The 25,105-nt window shown below is 41.3% G+C and overlaps 2 protein-coding genes across 5 annotated transcripts in view; both read left to right on the top strand.

The window, feature by feature from the left end:
• Positions 1–8,336: 8,336 nt before the first annotated feature.
• Positions 8,337–17,783, top strand: LOC101165100 (doublesex- and mab-3-related transcription factor A1). The gene is made up of 2 exons (XM_004079663.5): positions 8,337–15,755; positions 15,846–17,783. The coding sequence occupies exons 1-2, from the start codon at positions 15,278–15,280 to the stop codon at positions 16,604–16,606; spliced, it is 1,239 nt and encodes a 412-aa protein (XP_004079711.1). The 5' UTR covers positions 8,337–15,277; the 3' UTR covers positions 16,607–17,783.
• Positions 17,784–17,930: 147 nt separating this feature from the next.
• The window catches only part of LOC101164594 (glucosidase 2 subunit beta), a 191,818-nt gene continuing 184,643 nt past the window's right edge, over positions 17,931–25,105 (top strand). The window contains exons 1-5 of one of the 4 annotated variants that reach the window (XM_023965863.2): positions 17,931–18,233; positions 18,531–18,647; positions 20,429–20,524; positions 23,033–23,090; positions 23,627–23,744. In XM_023965863.2, the coding sequence (XP_023821631.1) occupies positions 18,137–18,233; positions 18,531–18,647; positions 20,429–20,524; positions 23,033–23,090; positions 23,627–23,744 (486 nt within the window). In that variant the 5' untranslated portion in view covers positions 17,931–18,136. The remainder of the gene's footprint in view (positions 18,234–18,530; positions 18,648–20,428; positions 20,525–23,032; positions 23,091–23,626; positions 23,745–25,105) is intronic. The other 3 variants (XM_011487339.4, XM_011487338.4, XM_004079742.5) reach the window with 3 other exon arrangements.

Below are 25,105 nucleotides of genomic sequence, written 5' to 3'. Positions count from 1 at the left end.
AGCCCATAACGCACGTTCTCGCGTCCACGCAGAAGCTTTTTTACCTCATTGAAGGCCGCCCTGGCGCTGGCTACACTCGGTGGATAATCGGGAAAAATGAGGATGGTGGCACCTTTGTAGAGGAGAGGACCTGCAGCTCTGGCACGGCGGAAGATCTCAGTGTAATCCTGATCGTAGTGCATCTTGGCGATGATCGCTCTGGCTTTCCCATCTGCTTGTCTCGTCTGTAGAGCGCGGTGGCATCTGTCAATCAGCACTTCTTTATTGATTTTCAACACCTCTTTGAGTAGTTTGGAGATTGAATCGGGTGTGGTCGGAACTTCCTCGGGTACATTCAATATGCGAATGTTTGATCTCCGCATGCGTCCTTCCATATCCACACACTTTCCTTGGAGGATCGACATGTGTTTTTCCAGCTGCTGGACAGATTTTTGTAAAGTTGTTATGTCATCTGAACACCCTGAAAGTCCTCGCTCCATCTCTGACACAGTAGATTGAATTGCTTTCAACTCTGACCGCACTGTGGCGGTGTTGTTGGCCAACTCTGTTCGGACCGCTTGCATCTCCATTTTCACCTCCCCGAACTCCTTCGCTATCACTTTTGCGAGCTCCGTCTGGAAGAGCTGGGTGATTTCTGATTTGATCGAGGCCAGTATGTCGCTCTTCAGATCTAGAAGTCCCGTCTCAGACAGTTCACACGGCTCCATTGGTGCTCCTAGCTCTTCAGGTGGTGTGCTAGGTGTGGAGCTAGCTGAGTCTGAGCACGCTTTGCTAGCAGAGGCAGCAGCTTTGCCCGTATATTTATATTTGCGGAGACTACTTGCCATTTCAGCTTGTAGAATAAAATCCAGGTGATGAGGAAAGAAGATAGGTTGCTAAGCCGCACGAGTTTTCTTGGCACTTTTTAGAGTATTATGGCTTTTTTTGCTAATTTATGCAGAGCACGCTAAACATGCGACCTACTCCATTGCCTGCTCGCTAGCGCCCCTCTGTCTGGTATGTTTATTATTTTGCATTTATATCATGGTCCAGGGGAATACTTGATTGTGATTGGCTGCTGGGTGTGCATTAAAAGGTGATAATCCACAGTGATAACCACACGCCCCAAAAAGTAGTTCCGGTCACATAGCATAAATGTTTTGTATCACGGCGCCGGCTTCTTTGAAACAAAGAAATTTAGCTTCATCGTCTAGACAAAAAGAAGTGGTAAGAGCTGAACTTTCTCTCTCAACTGATGTTTTATTTAACTCATCGGGGCGATCAGCAGATATATCGCTTTTCTTTGCCTCTGCAGTGGAGGTCGGTACCGCCTCACATGCAGCACTACCTAAAAAATAGTCCACTTTTGGTTAAAAAAACAAACAAAAGCTATCTAAACCGAAAGGATAACAAGAATAAAGTACTAAAAAGGGATTAAATATTATTTATTTTGTAAGTGACCATAGTATAAGCGGCTTAATGGTGTGCATTATCAGAAATAACGCACGTCATGGAAGCTTGAACCGTCCGACGCAAAGCAAGAACATTTCTGATAATGCTTACTTCGAAGGCCTTTAACCCGTGACTTAATAAATGTTTTCCTTATAGGTGCCGCTGTTTGGGTCTCTGTTTTGGTAGCTGTTTTCTGTGCTGCTTGTTTGGCTCCACTGTTTTGGGTGACGCTTCGTGACCGGACGTGGCGCATTTGGGACTTTAAAGCCACACGGTCGTGCTTCCTCTCTTGTCCTTTTCCGACTCCCCAGATTCCACCGGAGCCCGGAATTCTCCCCACACCGGACAATGGAAGGGCGTCAGCCGCCGCCGTTGTGCTACTTGGGCGTGGCCAGCGGGCTCTGGGGGTTGCGCTCCGGAGCTGCGGAGGTTTGGGTACAGGCTCTAACGTGACCTATCCTTTAGTCTTGGTGTAAATGTGGCATTTTAAGGTGTTTGTGCTTCGTGTGCATTTTAGTGTAGATGTTTTAATCTTTTTGTATTAATAAAGATTTCAGTATTTGTTCAAATGCCTTTCTCAGCTTCTGGTGACGGGGTGTCCTGTGCTTATTTCTGTTGTTTAGTTTTCTGGTGGCTCCACTTGGCAATTTGGGGAAACCATGATGCCACGTGGACTAGAAATCTGAAAATTCTCATGGGGGTTTATTTACCTACCTTTATTTACTCCAAGAAGTGAATTAAAACTAAGATGAGTTGATATTTAGAGAAAAACAAGGGGACATTTGAAAATGAATGCAGCATTTTGCCATATGTACTTATTATTGTTGCCTAACTGAAACTTGTTTAGTATTGATTGACTTCTGTGTTCAATTCCACATGTAGGTGACCAAAAACTCTTTAAATAGAGTTCTGTTTTGAAAGAGAACATAAAAATTTGAATTGGGAGGATGAAATATGAATGAAATTTGAACACCAGTAGCTCCTAATGATGTGATGAACACTCATGTTTGAACTGTCCACAGGCCTGAATGGACCCTCATGCACAAAACAAAACTCAACATTATTTGGAGCTACTTTTGAAAAAAAAAAAAAAGACTTAGTGCCACATTTCAAAATAAAAGCTCAAAAATCTATTTGCATAGTGTTCATGAAGCAAACTAACGAAATCTGCTCTTGAGTGTAAAAAAACTTTTTCTCAATTATTAACAACTATTAGTAAAAATGCAAACATTTTAGTTGTCAAATTTGTCAAAAGTAACATTTTACACATGCAAAGCAAACTTTAGAGATTATTACATTACAACCTTTTGCTTCATCATTTGGACAAAAAAAGGCGGTAAAGGGGTGAACTTTCTCTCTAAACTGATGCTTTATCCAACCCATCGGAAAGATCCGCATATATATATATATATATATCGCTTTATATCGCCGGGTCTTGACTGCAGCGGTAGTGCGGCGCGACGCGGACTATTTGTTACGTGGTGCGGCGCGGCTCCGCACAACATAACAAATAGTTCGCTTTTTGTGAAAAAGCGATCTAAATTGGAAAAAAACAAGAATTAAGGACTAAAACGTATTATTATTTTTTTCTTTTGTAAGTGACCATGGTATATGCGTGTTAATGGCCTTTGAAGTATGCATTATCACTTTTTAACGCACGCCGTTGAAGCCTGTTGCTTCCGCGAAGTGCATACTTCGTCGGCCATTAACCCTTACATAACCTGCATGTACTATAAAGGTTTGTTTTATTTCACAGTTTAGAGACGCTTTTTTCTCCCTGGTGTGATCTGCTTTTCTCCAGGGAGGTTTGTGTTATCTCGCTCTTTAAGGATGTAAAGAAGTAAATGTGTGCTGCAAGGAAACTTAACAGAAACTCCAAAGTCAACAGCATAGCACAAGCCAGCGTCCCCTGACACAAAATAAAAACTCGCTTGAAAGCTCTCCTACAACCCAAAACGTTATTTTGTCCTATTTTTTGATCAAACCCTCTAAAGGCCTCGCTGATGTCACTTGTCTCACAAATCTGAGTTTGAACACAACAAAGTGCCGCTGACAAAAAGGGGATTACAGCAGGAAGAAAGTTAAATTCACACTAAAAAGAAGGAGCCTTTCAGAACGTGCCACACAAAAACAATTGCCATCGCCAGTGACCTTTTTCGCCAAGAGGCAGTGGAATGGAGGCCACTTAAATAACAAGGGTGTGAAGTGACAAATGGGAGAGCAAACACATGAAAGGTCGAGACCCTCTGCGTGCTGAGATGGAGGGGGGGGGGGGGGGGGGGGTTGCTGCAACTTGAACAGCGGTGTTTAGTGCAACAATGCAGTCATCTCCAACTGAAACTGTTTCCATGTCCAAGTCAGATTTTCATCATTTCTTGACCCATTATCACCAGATCATAGACTGTAGAAACAATGTGACGTCACCCATAGGAAAAATGAGGCTAAATCCCTCACCATTGCTTCCTGATACGGGTGCCGCCGTGTTGAAACCGACAGTCATCGTATCTATTGGGGGTGTAATGGTACACGTATTTGTACCAAACCATTTTGGTACGGCAATTTCGGTTCGGTTCACTGTTTTGGAGTCTCGGATTCCTTTTTTCTTTTCTTCTTTTTCTCCGCTCTCATTTCTTTTTCTGTATAAACTTTGCGCCGGGGCGGACTTAATGTAAACTGTGAGTTTCCGGCGAAACGCTTGTGGAATGAGTGTGTGCTGAAAGCGTGTGTCTGCCAATAAGTTGGTGTCTGCGCTTGCACGCTTGCGGGAAGGAAGGGGGGCAGGGCTCGTGGCGCAAGAGTGTGTGTGTGAGCGGGCGTTCAGGGTGTGTTGCTCAGTTCGCCGGAAAAGTAATAAAAAAGGTTTCCTCCAGGAGAACAGAGACTGGTTCTTTTATTTAGCCGCTCTGGAGGCTCTGAGGGTCCCAACGGGGAAGTGAGCCCCCAAAGGAAGATCCGCCTTCGGCCCTGGAGAGGATCTCCCCTGCGTTTTCCGACCACGGTCAGAAACGTCAGTGCAGTTCAGGTTCAACAGCTATTAGGTGACGGAGGTTACAGTGAGCATGTCCACAGGATCAGCATGGCTAATGCAGGCATAAGGACAGAGCTGAGGACCCCCCATCTCCTTTTGTTCTCCTGTGCGGGGGCAACACTTTGGATTTGTTCAGCATCCATGAAGTGAAAAGACAAATGGATAAGTCGAATGCTGTGTGTTGACATTATCGATAAAGATGGCATATGTCACAGGTAACACATCTAATCTGTTAGCGAGCTTAAAACGACATCACCGACTGTAGAAATCGGGTTCACAAGGAAAAAAAAGGGGCAAGGTAAATATTTTTTTTCAGGCCAGTGTTAATTTTTCAAAGTTTTTGGTTCCTGAAAGCTAATAGTTTTGTTATTTTATATAGCAGATTGTCATGGTTACGGCTGGGCTGCAGCCTCCCCCTCCTCCTTCTGTGCACTCACCTGGGGCTTCATTTATAAACGTTGCGTATGCACAAAAGAAGGCGTACGCCACTCTCTACACAATAATTTATATTTATAAAAAGCTAACTTGACGGGAAAATGTGCGGTCCTTCACGCAAGCTCTGACCCAGGCGTACGCACAAAAACGGGTGAAATGAGAAACGGCGACACCGTCGGCAGATGGAAGAAACACGTGAAAGTAAAAATGACAATACTGCCTCTCAGAAATAACATGAAGACTTCACAAAGCAAGTCTTACAATTAACAGCCTACAGGAACACCCGTTTGATCGATCAGCAGTGAAACAAATAAAAAATATCAAACGGAAATTACAACAGAAATTCAAATGAACACTTATTTGCAGAAAGAAAAGTGAAATATGTTGTGCAATATTGGCATGTTGTGCAATTCATCCTCATAAATAATACAGTTAACAGAACGAAATAATGTACAAAACTGATATTCTCGTTAATGTGTCTGTCTGGCGGAGCAGATATAGGTGCAATTAGACAGACAGACAGACGGACATATTAATTTTCCACTGGGGAAAGTTGTTTTCATGGTAAAACATTTCTTCATAAGCCACGGAATTACGGTATTCATGCATATGCCTTTAGTTTGTTTTATTTTTGATAAAACAATGTATGGCGTATGTCTCGACCATTCAGAAAGCAACAAGAAATTACATTTGCGCTGAACAATTTCCCTTTTCCACGTCGATTATTACCGACATCTGTAGCTTGTCAGATGTAATTAAATGGAGGGAAATAAAATGCCCCATCACAATGCGTAATGAAGCACAATGGCTGATCCGGCGCTCTTAGAAGATGTGGCAAATGGAAGAATTCGGAGTGAACGCATCTTTAGACAGCAAGAAGATTTGCTGACAAACGAGGACGAGTGGCTTATGAGCCGGTTCCCACTTCCTCGAGCCATCCTGTTGGACCTCTGCGGGCTTTTGGGGGTGTGTCACCCGGTGCATCTGGCACGTCGGTGTTCCCCCTGCGCCTAAGTCACCACTCCACTTAAAAGGGATTCCCCAATTATTGCCGCCAGTCTCTCATCAAGAGGGGTCAGCCCCCCACCCGTGGCAGACACACACTGGCGATGCAGCGCCAGACGTTTTTTTTGCCTCGACTTTGATTTCCGACCATTTCTGTTTTATTTCGGCCACAGTCCGAGGTTGTGCGGCTACAGCATTTACGGCATTTGCCACCGTTTGCCACTCAAGTGCCTTTTTGGCATTAGTAATGCCCACACTGTGCCCTCCAAACAACACTTTTCTCCTCTTTTCCACCTCGCCAACGATAAATTCTACTTCACATTGAGTGAAGTTACGTTTTTTTCATTTCCTCTCGGTGTTTGCCATGGTTTTGCAATCAATGAATATTCATTTGTGGGCGTTTCACGGACTATTTATGGGCAACTATGGGCGTGTCATGAAGCCGCAAAAGCTGCGCTGCATTTAGAATTGGTTGTGATTTATTAAGGGAAAGATGCGTAGGATATGCGTGCGCACGGTTTTATAAATCCGAATATTTCTGTGCGTACACACGTCCTATGTTTCATCCGTACGCCACTTCTGACGCAAATCCTACGTAAAGTTTTATAAATGAGGCCCCTGGTCTCTCAGCTGTTTTTAGTTTTTCATTAGTGTGGTTTGGTATTTAGCTGTCTGTCTTTGTGTTCTTGTTGTCGCAGTGTCCTGTCTTTTTCCTGTCAGTTAACCCACGTTATGTCCCACATGTGTGGTGGATTTTGTTTTATAAAATCTTGTGGCTTCCCAAAAGTCCTTCCTGCTCCTGGGTTCTTTCTGGTTATGGGCCGTAACAGCAGATCACCTACACAGGTCAATATTATTTATTGTTATATTAAAACGATGAATGCATATTGCAAGAAATTTTTTCTGCCTTTTTGTACTGAAAAAAATACAGAAAATGTACCGAACCGAGCCTTATGAAATTCTGAACCGAATTGAAATTTGTACCTAGTATCAATGGCCGGAGTGAGCTTATTGTGAGTCCCCACCTCTTTTCACGCCATGTTTCCATCTACTATGAAATTGTGAAAAATTAGATTTGCAATAATAAATTTGCCTAATAGAAACACGGCAGTTTAAAAAACAAAACAAAAAAAAAACTCCCATTTGTCAAAATTGTGCTTGGAGGGGGTGGTTTTAGAGGCGTGTTAAAATGGACGCATTTCACAAAAAGTCACATGACCAACAACTCTGCAAAGGTGGACAGTTTACATCCATTCTTAATCGCTGGGGCCGCATAGTTGCTGGAGCCCGTCCCAGCTACTGTTGGGTGAAGAAGGGATACAGCCTAGGCCACTCCGCCGCCGCTGTTGTGCACCAATTGTTCCATATAGATCACCGTTCCTTCAGTTTGAATTTTTTCCCTTTATTCATATTTTTGGAGTCTTTCCCTCCTGGTTCATCAGCGTGAGGCACAGGAAAATCTTTGTTGCTTTTTTTTTTTACGCTTTTAAAAGAATTGCAAAACCAGAAGGAAAAGGTCTTCACAGACGGCATGGATGAAGTCTGCTGCTATTGGCTCCCCAAAATGTGTCAATCAAACTCCTCAGACGCTGGACGTGAGACCCACATGCTTTTACCGAGGCATCTGATTGGTTAATTACTTGAATAAGTTGCGATAAAGAAAAAACATTGTTAAAAAAGTCTATTTCCCAATAGAAGTCTATGGGATTTTGGCTACATCCTGTTTGGGATCACGAGAGGCGAGGGGTTGAGCTGTCCAATGTTTTTACCGACTATACATCAGGTTTTTATCTCTAGCTTTGACGTTTGTTGAGTTACCGTTACTCTTCAACCGTTTACGCAATAAACGTGCTTCCTATGTATTCTGATGCTGAGAAAAACAGCTTTGAACTGATATGCAAAACTTGACAGTTGGGGGTTTTGACGCATTTAACGTAAACCAACTGAATTCTGACGTGGAGAAAAGCGGCTTTGGGTTTATATGCTAACTTTACATTCGTAAAGCGTTGACGTAGTTAACGTGGACCAACTATTTCTGACTGAGGAAAAAAACAAACTCTCCAAGGATATGCAACCCTTTATACAGTAGTAAAAGTGTTTACGCAATCGACATTGACCTGCTGATTGTGACGCAGAAGCAAGCAGCTTTGCAATGATTAGCAATACTTTACATTAGTAAAGTAATTAATGTAATCCGGCAGATTCTGACGCAAACAAAAGTTGCTTAGCGCGGCTATGCAACACTATGCAGTAAGGAAGTGTTTGCGCAATCAACGTAGACAAACTAAGAAAAGCGGATTTCCACCGATATGCAATACAATGCAGCAGTAAAGTCTATTTTTTAATTGACTGATTTTTATTTCAAGCATTGTAGTCAACGCAATAAAGATTTATCAGACCCATTACAGAAATGATGAAATGCATAGATTAAACAAAAAAAACAGCCCCCCCCCCCAAAAAAAAAAAACCCACTTACGTCACATTTGTATTTGTATTTGTATTTATTTATTTAAGGGACAATGCATACAACAAACAGTGTAGAATACTCTAAAGGTAATTAGACACTGTAAATATGCAGGATTGTAGCCTAGGCTAATTTCCATCCTCTGTCCCGTTCTGACCATGGCCAGCCACCTAGAGACTAAAAATAAAATGAGTAAAACAGAGTAAAAATGTACAAATATAGCGTAATATTGCATTAGAAAAATGACATAAAATTAAAATAACTCGGATAACATTTAAAACAGTTTCAAATGCATAGTTCCCCAAAATATACATCAATAAAATCGCCAAAATCAGAACAACACTATGACAACTGTGACCACTTTTTTTCACCCCCCAATGTTTTTTTTTTACTTTTGTTAGCAAACAGTTTTCTTGCATTGTCCCTAAAATTAGCTATGAGTGCAAGTTTGGTTTTCCAGCAGCCAAGATCTTAATTGTTTTGAGAAAGATGGAAGTGTGGAGAGCTGTCGAATGCTTTCTGGGATTGTGTTCCAGGTTTGAGAGGCTCGAAAGGAGAAAACAGTCTGTCCAAAGCTGCTTTTTCTGGAAGGAATGATGCAGTCGCCTCTTGAACTTGCTCTGGTGCTTCTGTTTTGTCTTTTTTTGACAAAGTCCTGAAGTGGGGGAGGAGCCAGACCGTTAAGGATTTTATAGACCAATATGCAATCTGTATGTTGAATCATATTATTGAAGCTCAGTAGATTGTGTTTCTGAAGTATTTTACAATTATGGTGGCTTTTAGGCTTTTTGTCCAAGGTTTTCAGAGCTTGTTTGTGAACAGTTTGTAGAGGTTTCAGAATGGTTCTGCATGCTGATGCCCAGCTGGTCATACAGTAGGTAATTTGTGAAACAATCATTGGATTATAGTACAGCTTAGCAGCTTCCAGAGTTAAATTGTTTCTTATGTGTCTGAAATTTGACAAATTGAATTTAATTGAGTTCACAACCTTTTTGATGTGTGATGTGAATGTTAATTGTGTGTCAATTGTTATTCCTAAATATTTATATTCAGAGACAGATTGTATAGCTGTTCCATTTATCAATACCGGAGGGGTGTCTTGGTTAGTTGAGCTTTTAGAAAAATACATGCACACGGTTTTAGATACATTGAGAATCAGCTGGGATTTTTGGAGCCACTCTGAGATCTTGTTCATGGCTGATGTGAGTTCTTGAGCTGCTTGGTATCTGTCCCTAGCATGAACATAGATGACAGCATCATCTGCATAAAGCTGGCACTGCACATTAGGTGGGCAGCAGCTAGGGAGGTCATTGATGTAAAGACTGAACAGTAATGGGGATAATGATGAGCCTTGAGGTAACCCTAGTTGATTTTCTCCACATGATGATGTTGTATTATTGACTCTGACCTGTTGTTTCCTGCATGTCAGGTAAGATTCCAGCCAGAGTAGAGTTCTTGGTGAAAGATTAAAATGATGTAATTTTTCGATTAAGATATCCCTGTTGACTGTGTCAAAAGCTTTTTTAAGGTCAAGGAACACAGCTCCCACAACTCCTCCTCTGTCAATCTTTAGTTTTAAGTTTTCGAGAAGAAAACAGACCGCTGTTTCCGTAGAGTGATGCTTTCTAAATCCAAATTGCATTTGATGGAGGTTATAAAAACTATAGTTAAGATGTCCTACAAGTTGTTCTGCTACACACTTTTCCAACACTTTAGACACTTTAGATATTATTAAATATAGTAATCATTAACTAAAGACATGCTGAGCTTGATTTATTGCTTGAAAAGGAGTGGGAAGAAGCAAGCTTGTATGATCCCACCCCTACTGAGTTACAATCAACAGTAACCATCTGATTCTTACAGAAGAAAGCGCCTTTGCGCTGATATCCAATACTTTACATCACAGAATTGTGGTCAATGCAATGCAACTGATTCTAACAAAAGCGGCTATGCGCCAATATGCAACACATAACGATTTGGATGTATTTTTTACAATGAACAAAAACCCGCTGGTTCTGATGTGGAGGAAGAAGACGCTCTTCTCTGCATCAGAATCCATTGGAATTAGGTTAAATGGTAAATGCCGTGTAGCGTTTTTTTCTACCCTCTCAGAACGGCCAAAGCGCTTTACAGTCACAGACCCATTCACACACACATTCACCAACTGATGGCGACTCCACTGCCGAACACCGGGGTCAATCTGTAACCACCAGAGGTGATGTGGACACTTTGACACGTGGGCGAGAATGGACTCTGTGATCTTCGGATGAGAAGTCGACCGGCCTGTTGCTGCACCACAGCTGCCCGCTAATTACAGAAACTGTAGAAACACTACAGTGGTTGAAAGAGCGTGTCATTTTGCTTTTGCTGGCTACAGTTCCAGTGTTAAAGAGTTGATTATGAACAACAATAAAAATCTGTTTCATGAAAAGAAATGCGCTTAACATTAAGATTTCAAACTCTACCATTAATCTACAGTCAAAGTAAATCCAGATGCCAGATTACTGTTTCTTAATAATCTCTCTCCTTTTTCAGCCTTTATCATCCCACCCCTCCATCCCCCTTCCACCACCATCCCTCTGACAGGAGGACACATAATCAGGTTTTGCAAGATTTGTGTTCAGATTAGGGTTTATACCTTCCGTCAGATAAGAACCTGCACCGATAATGCCTGTTCTGGGAGGCACATGGCTGGGATGAAACACCAAATCTAGCACGAGTAGATCTGTTAAGAACACAATTAAGACACTGTCTAGTCATATCTGGCCTTGCTGCTCTATCCATGCTGATCTCTTCATTCTGGAATAGAAATGGTGTTGAAAAATTTGGACCGTAACCCTGCAGATGTGAAAGTGTACCCAGTTTTTTTCCCCCTTAAAACTGATGATAAAGATGCATTTTCTGAATCCTGTGATTTATAGTCAAATGAAAGTCGTAGCAAATACATTTCCCCTGATAAATAATACTACAAGGTGATTGTTTTACATGTTTAGACAGAGATTTAGTTCTATTTCCTCCATGCAACCTCTACTTAAAACCAAGAAAAAAGTTGCAACTGGTCCGTAAAACCGTCCTAAGTGGTGGATAATAAAGAGCCTCCAGGTGGGATCAGCTTAATGTGTCTGGATAAACTTGCCAGCCACAAATCTAAACATCAAATTCCTCTTCACAGTTGGTGAGATGATAAAAAAAAATTGAAAAGAAAACAAACTCAAGCGTATGCCCATGCAGCATCTGCATCACTGGCATGTATTTATGTTTTTAGGCTATGAACTCCGCGGTGATGGATGCATTTCAGATTATCTTCCTGTCCAGTCCAGCTGGGTTACCCCTATCTATTAAGGCCCATAACTAGTGGAACATCTTTTCGCAAACATTAGACTTGCATTGCAAAGCGTACACTGGGCAAATCATTATCAGGACGACGCCTTATTTATTTACTCTTTTTAGCAAGAAATGCATGCGAACGCTGCAAAAACGTTGCCTGTGCGTCGCATGATTGCTCGTGTGCAGCTGCGTGCAAAGCATCTCTCTGCACAGCAGAAAGAAGGATGTATGGTCCTGATAAGATCAGCACTCACAGGGGGGGCTGGAGCACATTTGAAGAAAAGGTGAAAAAGGATCATCTTCTTAAAAGTTTTAACTTTAAACTCAGCTATCTTCTGAGAAAAACAGAAAAACAATGTGCCAGGGCAGCAGCAGGAGGACACCTTAGGAAAATCCCCACATCTTCTGCTGGAAAGTGTTTCTCCTGCATGTTGTCCCATATTAAAAACATGTTAAACTTAAAACTGTGGTGCAATGGTTAGCACTCTTGCCTCACAGCAAGAAGGCCCCCGGTTCAAGTCCCGGCTGGGGGACCTAAAACAGAACACCAATGGGGGACCTTTCTGTGTGGAGTTTGCATGTTCTCCCCGTGCATGTGTGTGGACTCCGGCTTCCTCCCACCGTCCTAAAACATGCTCCATAGGTTCATTGGTTAATCTGAATTGTCCCTAGGTGTGAATGTGGGTGTGTGATTGTGGACACTCTACCCTGCGACAGACTGGCGACCTGTCCAGGGTGCCCCTTGTGTTCGCCCACAAGTGACCCCGCAACAGAATAAACGGAAGAAGATAAATAAATGAATGAAAAAATAAATAAAACTGTTTAGATAAACTAATGTTAGCTCTAGTAAATGCTAATGATTGATATTGGCATAGCTAACTACAACGTTAGCTGAACAAAGCACTAAGTGAACAAAGTTAAATTAGCTAAAGTTGCTCAAACCAATGCTAAAAAATAGTGGTAACTTCAAGACAATGTTCTTTTTGGTGTTTTGAACATGTTGTTGTAGCTTTTTCATATGATGGATGATACATATAAAACAATTTAAGATTAAAACTGTGTTTTTGAGTATAGTTTTGAATCACGAACAGAATAAAACCCCCAGGGTTTGAAAAAACTCAAATTTGTGACGCAGCAACTGCGATGGGCGGGACAAAGTCACCCTTCTGATCCATCCACTTTCAGACAAGTAGATCCATGTACGTCTTTGTTTTCCTCGTCTGAGCTGGTATCTGGCTCAAAACTGTGCATCTAGATAGCTCAGATATTGCCCGCCGTTTTTTTGTTGCTATGCTTGGGGTTGTAAGTGGCTGTGAGCTAGGAGGAGAGAGTGTAAACAAAGGTAATGATTGGATATCAACGTGGGGTCACTGCCACATCCACAGTCCCGCCCACAACTCAGAGGTGAGTTTCTAATGAACTCCTGTCGCTCTGCAGAAACTATATCTAAGAAAAAAGACAGATTTTTTTTTATTTTAGCTAAAAACGGCATAATCATAATTAAAAGACCACTGGGAACGCTTTTACAATAGCCTCCTGAGAATAAGCCAATTAAGAGATGACCTCTACAGACTCCATTTTATCTCTCTGGAAAACCAAACTTCCCATCATCCCACCAAAACACATGATATGTCATTGGAAAAGCTAGTATGTTCTAATTTAAGCCCACCAGGTCTATGTGGAGAGCTGCAAATGAGTCAAAGGACAGAATCCAAAAACCAATGTCCCCTACAGAAGACATAAATGAAGGGGCTGGTTGTCAGGAGGATGGATAAAAATATAGTTGGAGTGGAACTTTAAACTGCAAGCGAATTAGAGGGGAAAAGATTTTAAAGTTGAAAATTGCCAAAAAAGCGAATTAGCTTTACAAAATTTTAGAATTAGTAAAGTTGCCTTAGTTTCTGGCAGAGCAGCAGTTGTATATTAGACATATGCCTTTGAGTTGTGGGTGGGACCATTGGTGTGAAGCAATCCCACCCCCACTTCCCATTACCCATAATTGAGCTCTATTTACCCTCTCTCCCACTAGCTTACTGCCCTTCACGACCCCCAACCTAACATTAGTGTTGCAAAAAAGAATAATAGCGAGGAGTACTGGAGCCATCCAGCCGTACAGTTCTGATCCAGATTCCAGCTCAGACTAGAAAAACCAAGATGTAGATGGATCCAGTCGTCTACAAGCAGATGCATCAGAATGAAGCGGAACAAGGACCTCGTGGCCCACTCATAGTTGTTTCCACGTCACAAATACGATCTTTTCCAAATGGCTTATCTTTTGTCTGCTGGTGATTCACAGTGATTTGAATAGAGAAATGCATGAGCTTAATTTTTCGTATATATTCAATTCAATTCAGGCCATAATTATAGCCCAATATTACAACATCAGTCATCTCAATGGGCTTTAAACCATTACTTTGTGTAATAAACATGAATTATAAAGAACATAAAGTCATAGAATTCAATAGATAATGGCTAAACTAACCTAAGCAGACTAAACTAAACTGGGCATCCCTGCCCTTAGACCCTCCTTCTCCGTAAGGAAAAACTCCTCCAATCATCAATAAATGTCCTCTATCATCAAAAAAAAAGACCATGTTAAAACACCAAAAGTACTATTGTCATCAGAGGGTCTTTAAACTAAACACGCAGCCACCCTGATGTCTCGTTTTGGCTGATTGAGCGATGTCCAACAGAAAAACCATTGGAAACAATTTATCCATCATTGCAGACACTGGAACTCACAGCTGAGATAAACGCAAGCTCATGAAGACGGATGCTACCTTCTTTCTTTTTTAATAAATAGAAAAGTAAATAGAAGAACATGTTTGCTATTCTTCAGAGATCATAAAACACAAGAGAGTGACGCGTGAAGGCCTGGACTGTCAGTAAAGTTTCCTTTCGTTCTGAGGAAATCTCGGTGAGACTCCTGTAACCGGATGCCGCTTGAATGAGGAGAAGTGAACGTAACATGTGACAAGGTGTGATTAGCCATTCAGCATTCTCACTGGGTGTTAGTTGGCAGATGGGTCTTTTGTGGAGGTAATTTGCTCAACGGAATAACCAGGTTGATGATTATATGTTGCTTTGAGAGCATTTGTTGTGTTAAAAAGAAAAACATCCAAACAGTAAATTTTCAGGGAAGCCAGAAAAAAAAGAGAAGGTAATTGTTTGGAGGATTAGCCTGTTTTTGTTTTTTGCATTTATTTGGTTTTTATTTTTGTAAATCACAATGATTGTTTTGTGACACTGTTGTCATAGTAACCTAAATCTTTTGTGGCAAATCCTGATTCAGTGCAGGTAAAAGGTGTCTTGGCAGGCCTCATGTTTTCTTACACATAAGTTCAGTTGCATCAGATTAGACCACTGTTCATCCTGGCTGCAAAGAGGAAAAAAAAACATGATAGGGTTTTAAAGAAGCCTGAGTGGAAGGGGGTGTGGCAGGGGTGTTGGATTTCCTCTTGAACCACCTGGTGAGGAGACACTTAAGGCGCGCCATTGCGCACGCTCTGGTCAGTGCGCAGAACAAAGTAGGTTTGGCTCCACTGAACTGAACTGAGGAGACGTTCCTGTTTCCAGCGTCTCTGGTGATGGAAAGCAGGATCCGGCCTCTGGAGCTGTCCGCGCACGCGGTCAGCCCGCTTGGAGGGCTGCAGGTGCCCTCCTCCCTGCTGCGCCCGCCGTCCCTCTTCCTGCGGGCGTGCAACCCCGCGCTGGAGCGCGGGTACCCGCGGACCCCGAAGTGCGCCCGGTGCAGAAACCACGGCGTGGTGTCGGCGCTGAAGGGCCACAAGCGCTTCTGCCGCTGGAGGGACTGCGTGTGCGCGAAGTGCACGCTGATCGCGGAGAGGCAGCGGGTGATGGCCGCGCAGGTGGCGCTGAGGCGGCAGCAGGCTCAGGAGGAGAGCGAGGCGCGGGACCTGCGCCTTCTGTACCCGGCCTCCGGGATCGGAGTGCCTGCAGGGAGTCCTCAGGGGTCACCAGTGGGCGCCGAAGTCCCGGCATCCTCCAGTAACCCCGCAAATGTCTCCTGTTTTGACGTTTTTGGAGCGCAGAACCCCAAAGAAGGTAAAAAATAAGACGATAAAAATACTGGTTTGAAATGCTGCAAATGTATTAACTGTATGCACAAATATTTCATTTGTCTTCGTATTTCAGATGATAAAGTCCACAAATATAACTTTAACAATGGATACATGGGCAGGCCGCTTTTTGCGCCTCATGGCGCACGCGTGCCCTCTCCCAGTGACGGGAGGGAGCCGTCCCCGCGTCGGGACAGCGCCGCTTCCCCTTCCGCGGACAGTAAAAGTCCATCCCCGGCCCGTGATCGGCTTTCGAACCACACGCCGAGCCCGCAGAGGCCCGCGTCCTCCTCGGATCCAGAATCGGGAAACGAGTCCGAGAAAGCCAAGGAATACCATCCCGAGCGAGACCCCACCGACATCATGGCCAGGATCTTCCCCCATCAGAAGAGAGACACCCTGGAGACTATGGTGAAGACGTGCAAAGGTGACATTGTCAAGTCCATCGAGTTGGCTTTAAGCTCCAAAGACTCCAGCGGCGCGTCTCCGTCACCGGGAGCGCTCCAGGGCGCGCTCCGCTCCCCCGTTGGAGCACCCGGGATCAAGTCTGCCTTCTCCCCGCTTCACAGCCCCTCCATCCCTGCAGCAGAGGGCCTGTACGGGCTCAGTCCGCGCCTCGGCGTGAGTCCCCTGCGCCTGGCCTACTCCTCTGCAGGCGGCGGCGTGGCCGGGTTCATGTCTCCCTACGTGACATCGGGACTCATGCCCCTGCTGACCCTGCGGCCGCCCCTGGACCCGCACGCCTTCCCGGGCGTGATCCGAGACCTTTCCTACATTCAGAGCAAAGAGCCTCTGTGCAACGCAGGTTTTTACGCACGATTTAGTAACGACAAATAACACGATGAGGACGTTTCCTCTTTTTAAAGTGCCTCAAACATTGTTGGATTTGTTGACATCCCACTGATATGTTTTGTGTTAATCTTAGGTTAACAATATTTTTGCAAATAATAAACAAAATTTTGAGTTTTCTTTTAAATGTAGAATTTGTTATAAGTTTGATAGTTTATCACAACAATCTTGAAAAGTGATTCATTTCAAGACACACAAAAAAAAATCAAAGAAGCATGAAGCAACAATTATTTTATTTATTTCTAGTTTTTTATTTTATTGGTAACTATTACATTACATTACATTTAAAGTGCCTCAAAACGGGTTGCATTCTGTCAATATTCCACTCATCTTTTTTTCAATGTTAGCTTATTTTTTGTTCTGCAAATAATAATCAAAACTTTGATTTTTTTTGGTAGAATTTGTTATTGTTTTGGTACTTTTAAAAAATAAAATCCTGAAATGTTTTTTTTAAGCATTGATTGTAAATGTGAACTGGACTGAGTGACTCCTCCCCCTGACATTCCAAACAGGAAGTACCGTCTGGTTCCATGAAGCCAAAATATCATAGACTTCTATTGAGAAATAAATCGCCATTACTCAGTCACTCTATTTATCAGAATAACAATTCTTGAGCTACAAAAACAATTCTTGATAGCTTTTTAAAAGATTTTTTCTTTTGCCTTTTCTGATTTATGTTTAATTTTTTCAACTTTCTTTCACGTTATAAACAGCCAACTATATGCCTCAATAAAAGTAGGTGGTCTCTCATCGAAATGTTTGATTGACAGATTTTGTGTAGCTCGCTTTCAAGTCCTCTAACTAGCTCACTCAGACTGACTCGGACCAATGATTGCTTACTGGCCCCAACATGGCAACAACTGTGTTGCAAAAAATTGTGGCTAAATTGATGTTATTTAATTGTAGCTGGAAGTAAGCCCCATTCAATGGGTGATGTCACATTCACGCAGTCCAAGTCTCATTGTTTGGTACTTTTATTTTAAAAAATTGTGAAGTGATTTGAGACCACAGTTAAAAATAAGAAAGATAATAGCATTTCTTTTTGTTTGGATAGATAATCTGTATGGTGTTTATTTATTTTTTTATTCTTTTTTTTGGTGGAAATTATAGTCTTTGACATTAGTCTAGAAAAAGAAAAAATAATAAAAACAACGTTGTAAACCCATTAAATTCATCTTGTCTTTTGTGAAAATGTTAACAAATGAGAACCTTTTTTTATATACATAGTTTTACGAGCTGTTTGTTTAAATAAAAAAATGTTTTTTATCACCATGACGTCACGAATAAACGAAAAAGTCCGCGCCTCCTTACTTTCTCTGTGATTGGTCGAAATGAGGAAGCACTTCGCCTACCAACCAATGAAAAGCCGGTGAACTGTCACATGACTGGCTGTTTCAGGAAGTCTCTCTGCCCTCCGGTTCACCAGCAGCTGTTGAAAACATGAATTTGAAGCGTCCTTGAGCGGGATTTAAAGAAAGAAAAAAAGACAGACACTTAAAAATATTAATAAAAAATAAAATGTTGTCCTCTGAAATGTGGATTCACATCCTCGCCATCGCTTTGTTTTGCTGTGGTTCGGCGGACTCGCGGAAAGTTAGAGGAATATCTTCGTCCTGTAAGTTTAGCTTCACAGCTCCTACGTTGATGTTGGTGGTGTGTGTTTGTTTTTTTTTTTAGATTTTTCTGCAAAAAATCTTCATTTACTGTCACAAATGAGCTCCAGTTTCAACAGAAACAATGTGTTTTTAGCTCCTTAAAAGCTGCAATTGGCATCAAATGTCTTAAAAGGTGACAATACCATCAAATCTGTTGGTGTTTTGGGAGAATTAAAATCAAAACAAATGGGTCTAAATGTGCTTATTCATGTATCATTCAGTCAGAGTGGTTAACGACGTCTCTTCTGCTGTTAAAGACAAACGATTCTACAGGGAGAAGAAGTCCTTCTTGTGCATTGATGGCTCTAAACTGATCCCCTTCGAGCAGGTGAATGATGACTACTGCGACTGCGCAGACGGCTCAGACGAGCCAGGTAAAACAACAAAAAAAGTTTTTCGATGTCTAAAATGTATGTTTATTTTGTACACTTGCTCACATTTGAACTATTACATTTACCTCTAAACACCTCCCTAAAAGAATATTCCTTTAAAGTCCCAGCCCGATGTTGTTTTGAGCTATTTTGACAACGTTCTCATTGATCTTTTATTTATGATTTTGATTTTTGACCCCAAAAAACAAACAAAACTAAGCCGGGACACAATGCAGACTTCTGCAAATCAGCAGTAGTTGATTAGAAATTCACCTCAGAGTTGCGGGTGGTACCATTGATGCTGAGCAACCCCACCCCCACTTCCCATCATCCATCTGTTTAGATCAGGAGTGGGCAAACTCTTTTGACTTTTGGGCAACAAGGGGTTCTAAATTTGGCCGAAGGGCCGGACCATGAGCAGATCCGAGGAGTGATTTGGTAATCCACCTCATGGAAGAAAGAAATCATAAACATGCTTTAATTTCAGTTAAAAAATCACCTACGTAGCTCAAAACAGAACACACTGTCAGTTTTTCTTTCAAAACTGTGACTTTAGTTCTCGATTTAGATCTAATTGCACTAATGGATCGATGGCCCCCTGGAAAAAACGCACATTTAAAGAAATGCTGCGTTTATTTGCTGTTGGAATGATAGAAAAAAAGCCTTTTTCCGACTCGGAAAACACACATGAACGTCAGGAAAACGACATGAATGCTGAAGGATTTCTGCACCTAAAGAACATGAAGGGGAAAAAACTGTCTAGGATTATCAATATCATTTATTGTATTGTGTCGGGCCAGATTAAATTGATTAATGGGCCGCATGTGGTGGTTTAGATGCTCTCCTGCTAGTTTGCAGCTCCTCACAACTACAAAACAATGTTTCCAGTGAGCTCTGACAAGGAAAATGAAAATGTATATTGACGTTTTTTTTGGAGGTTTCGATCTGATGTTGATTTGTTTTTCACTATCTTGTCACAAAAGTAGAAGACGCACAAGTTCACTTCTTCTTTTTTGACGTTGTGTTGGCGTCATTGACTGCAAAAACAATGGACAGCTCAACCCCTCCTCTCCCTGATACGGGCGCCGCCATGTTGAAAGCGGTGCATAAATACTGCACTGTTTGGTTAGTAATTCACAAAGCGCTGATATTAGTTTTGTAAATATTTCTCAATGTCTCTAAATATTAAAATCCATGGAACTATGAGGTTAAAGTACAGAATAAATGTTTATTAATAAATGTTATTTCTAATGTGTTTTTTTTAAATGTATGATAAATTTATGAATCTAGAACTTCTCTTCAATTTAACATCATTGTTATTCAAACTGTTTCAGTTAAGTAACCATTTGTCGTTTTAGAAACCAATCCCTTTAAAAAAAACGTCTTTTTTATTTATGTTTTTGGAAAAGAATCCAGTTATTGCAGTTATTAGAACAGAAGACAAACTAATCCTACACTAAATAAAAAAAAGTCTGCATTTTGCAAACATAATTGAATCATTTGGGGCCAAAGGTCGACCCTTGTGGGACACCACGTTTGATAACCATTCACTGGTATTCCATTTTTAGGTTATGGTGACATTAATCTGTGTGGTAACCATGACGATGACATTTCTCCACTAGGTGGCTGTGGTTTAGCAGGTTGATCCGCTGTCTGTCAGTCCATGGGTTGGGGGTTCAACTCCCAGGCTTAAACTTTTTCTCCAGTTTTATTAGTAAACAAGCAAACCAGTGACTGATTTTATTTTTTTAAACCATTTTTTATTTGTGGTTGGTCATATGCAGGCACCTCCGCCTGTCCTCACGGCCGGTTCTATTGCACCAACTTGGGTTTCCGTCCACACTACATCCCATCGTCACGAGTCAATGACGGCATCTGTGGTAAGGCTGTTTAAAAACATAAAAAGTATTCTTGTTCTGCCAAACGATTGAATGAATTCTTTCAAAAAGCCTAACCAGGTCCTGCATTCATTTCTGATAATGTCTGACATTAACCTTCACACGTTGAATCGCATCGCCAGACTCTTGCCAATACACAAACCTCAGGAAAATGAATCCTTTTTTTTAGGTTTATATTAAAACTACTGCTGGTTTTCTTTAAATTTAATAATAGCAAACCATACATACACTTGCTTATCTCTCTTTTGACTTTAAAAATAATAATTTTGAGTCATGGATTACCTTTTCAAATCTATTCTTAGGATTGACAGCTTCAGCCGAAGAATTAATTTCCCTTTTTTAAACTTTAAACGACCTTCCAATTTGGAGAAACTCTTCCGTCTCCATCCGACTCAAGCAAACATCAGAAAGAGAAGGATCAATGAAGGAAATAAGGAGATAAAGAGCCGCTGGGTTTTCTTCCCCTAAAGCCTCCCACAGCGTTTGCTGTCCTTCAGTTTCACTCTCACCGCTCTTCAGATACCCGCCATGAGTGCGGCCTCTGAAAACCAGACGTACCGTCGCTCTGGCTGGTCTCACCGCTGACGGCGAGGCTTCCCTCTCATTTCTGTGAGGCTGCCCACCGACGGCGTCTGAGATGATGGAAATGAAGGCAGAAGAAAACTTCCCACTGTGCCCACTCTTCTGGTGAGATCAGACCACTGGCAGGACACCGTGGAGGAGTCCTCCTCCAAACCTCAGATCACGACTGTGGATCGGAACTTAGGCGGCGATCCGATCCTGAAGTTTGAACAAATTATCTTTAAATAGTTGCTATACGGAGCATATTTTTTGGACTATAAGTCCCTCCGGAGTGTCAGTTGCTAGACGCCAAAAAGAAATGTATGATGATGTCAGTAGGGGGAGGTATTGGACAGCCCAAGGGGGGGAACACTGAGGGTAAATGCAGTTCATGGAAGCTCTGGTGGCGACGGAACGATGATGCTGCCAGATGGACGCTGGAGACATCAACGTGGGGAATTGAGAGCACCACAGAATCTGTGTTTAAATCCAGTTCAAGGTCGGGAAATTCCATCCAAACACTCCCAACAAGGGGCGGAGTCACCTCAACGTCCAAAAACAGAGCTGGGATCAACAGCAGCAGGCAGAAACGTCAACTTGATACGACTTCCCAAAGGGTAGAGAACACAACGAGCTGGCAGAGTGTAGGTTGAAGGCGTGGAGCCCAAACACACCAGGATCCAGCTGCAACGAACGGTCAATCAATGGAGGCTGAGCATGTATGGCAAGCCATGAAGGCCAAAAAGCTACTAGAACCCGACATATTAAGCAGAAAATAATCATATACAAGTCGCACTTTTGGGAGAAATTTATCCAACAAAATACGGGAAGAAGACCGGACATTTCATCTTCACAGGCTCATCCAGAAAACAGAATAGATTGCACACTTGATCACGACTCTGCGGCGCGTCTTCTTTGTTGCTGTCGGTTGGAAATGCGCGTTCACACCTACGGCGCCCTCTAGCGGTTAATAGTAGGAAAATGATGAACATTTGAGCCTTTTTTTTTTTAAACTACACAAAAAACTTAGACTCCTAAAAATGAGGTATTTCTTTTTACTGGATGTATGGAAATGAAAATACTTTAATTGTAACTTTAAGTATCATCGTTTATACTTTTTTATTTGGAGCAGAATAAATGTAACATAAAAACACAAAAATGATGACAGAAAGAAATGGTCTTTATTACTGTAAACGGTTTTTCTACTCAAAGGTTTTTCTGTCAACTTCCTGGTTAACTTCAGCTGCAAACAAGACAAACATACTTAAAATCCAACATTATTCTTTGTTTTAGAACAATAATTACATAGTTTGAAATGTATTTATGTTTAGAAAATACTATATTTATAAAGGCTGTTAATGAGCAATCTCATACGTCGCAAATATTCCTGCTCGATTTTTTTTTTTTTTTTTTTTTTGGGGGGGGGGGATTGATTACAAATATCGGAGTATTTGGATACTTGCATCTCTCTCCAAGATGTTTTCTCCGGAGGTGAAAATGTTGATTCAGTACCGTCGAAGAAAATCAAACACATTTTTTATGTTTTTAAGTTTGGAAAATGGGGAATAAATGTTGTAGCTTCACTTTTAGAGGTGATATTCTGACGCTTGGATTATGTTTTCAAACTTCCAATCAAAAACGGTCATGATGAAGTTTCTCCAAACACTTCCTGTTGGTGTAACGATAGTGTAGTTTTGATGAATCAGAATCATGAAGCCAACTCTGACTTTATTATAAAACATTTTTAGACTTTAAAAATGAAAGAAAATATCTTAATTTTTTTTATTTTTTGCTTTGGGTCCCCATTTTCTTGACAAATTTAAAGTTTCGGCACAAGATGTTTATGAAAGACATGTATTTAAATCTGATTGGCTGAGGTTTCAGTTCCCTTTTTGATTTTGTGTGTGTGTTTTTGTTTCTTCCTTCCAGACTGCTGCGATGCTTCGGATGAATACAACAGCCACGCTCGCTGCCAGAACACATGCTGGTCAGTGACACAAAAACAAAAGCAAAAATAGATTAAAATTATGAATAATGATGGGAAACTGTGATTTGATTTGAATGTTTATTATGCTGCTTAGTTGGGGGGGCAGCATCCTCCACGGCCACCAGGGGGCATAGTGTCACTACCATTCCAAGCTCACAGTGGATCAGACTTGTCAGCTGCATCACAGCAGCGTTTTGAGGAGTTCATCTGTTTCAGAGGCAAATCTGACGGCCATCCTTCTAAGACCTTTTATTTCTGTTCCTTGTGAATTGATTCTTTTACCTAGAGGCTGTTTTTCTGTGACTGTTATCCTATACAGGTTTGGGAATGTTGATAATTGCAGGAATTTGTTCGCTCTTTCTATTATTTTGCTGATTGACCCCTAAATGACTTTATCGTATTTGGCCTTTCTAAAGTGTTTTATGATTTTTTTTCTTTTTCCGGATTTCACGGCGCGGACGGGGCGGCAGAGGCTCTTCTCAGGAATGATGGGAGTTTTGGTCTGCTTTCTCTGTTTTTTTTAACCTTTCGTCCAGGAATCTGGGGCAGAGAGAGAGGGCGTACGTGGAGGGCCAGATGAGGACTCTGGACGAAGGTTTGCGGCTCAAGCAGCAGCTGATCGAGGAGGGAGTGCTGCTGTGGAGGGAGAAGCAGGTCATCTTTGCTTTTCCGTCTGCAGTGGCTTAAACGTTTGTTTACACGTTCAACGCTGAAGCAGAAGCTCTGACAACCAATACATTAAAAAAAATTCCAAAGTTTTGACCTAAATATAACTACATTTAATGATTGAATTGAGCCGCGATTTCCAAGGTCAGATGAGAATCATTTAAAGTTTTAAACTCAAAAACACTTGAAAGAAATGAAAAAAAAAAATGAAAAAAAATGCATTTTATGGAAGCTCTGGTGTTGACGGAACGATAATAATAATAAAAAAAAATAATAATAATAAATAAATAAAAAATACAAAAAAACAAAGTTTAAGTTTAAAACAAAAAACTTAAATTGTTACCAAAAAAAAAAAACAATGTTTTTTTTAACAACTGCTGTTTTGTTTTTTTGTAATTTTAGTTTTCTTGTTTTGCTCCTTCTTTGTTTCGGGTCCTCAATTTACAGTTTGATATCAAAATTACTAATATTTATATATTTTTTTTCTAAGGGGCGTTAAAAGCAAAGTTACGGCTGCAGCTTCACTGAGGTTGGAACTGAAACGATCCAGTAGCGATCTGTCCTGGAGGGGTCCTGACTCACAGAAGGGCGGAGCGGCCCTGCCTTATGTGAATGCAACTCTAAGACACTAGAAAAAAAAAAGGCCTATGACTACCTTAACTCAGACCCAATCCCATTCACCCTTTCCATTCAGACCACCAATCATTTCTTAGAAATAAAGAGAAATGGACAAATAATCAACATGATTTCAGTTTCTATGGAGGGCCGACAACGGACTTGTTTCTCAGTCCGACCGCTGTGTGGCTCCTCTGTCCCAGAGACACTTGAGGCGTTTTGTTTAAAGATGAGCTGATGCAACTCGGTGGTAAAATGCTGCAGACATCACATCTTAAATAAACTCCTATTTCTCCAAAACCGAGCAAATGTTGCCACTTCCTGATGGTTTTCACTTTAGCTTATTGTTATTCTGAAGCCTGTTTGCCCTCCATCCTTACTTCTTTGATTTAAAATCACATAAAAACTTTTAGGAACTTTATAGAATTATAGAATTTCAATGTAATGAAGTGAGTAAATTTTATTTATTTAGCACTTTTCCCAAACACAAAATACTTGACAACACAGTCCAAAACAGGATTAAACAAGAAATATAATAAAAGATTCTGTTTTGATAAGCTTTTGTTCAAAATTTCAATGTAAAAACCATATTTCTTTTTTTACAATTCCCCAACCATTGATTTATCGGTTGTTGTTTTTTTTTTTTGTATTCTTATCTTCCTCTCACATTCTTTTTCTCAGTGGTTGATTGACAGGAGGAGGCTCTAGTGTCAGCCAGTGCTCCTAGCTCTGCT

Source organism: Oryzias latipes, chromosome 18, assembly GCF_053564925.1.
Source record: "Oryzias latipes strain Hd-rR chromosome 18, Olatipes_Hd-rR_3.1".
NCBI classification, from domain to species: Eukaryota; Metazoa; Chordata; class Actinopteri; order Beloniformes; family Adrianichthyidae; genus Oryzias; species Oryzias latipes.
Note: the sequence above shows the minus strand (reverse complement) of the source record. Positions and strands in the feature narration are given on the sequence as shown.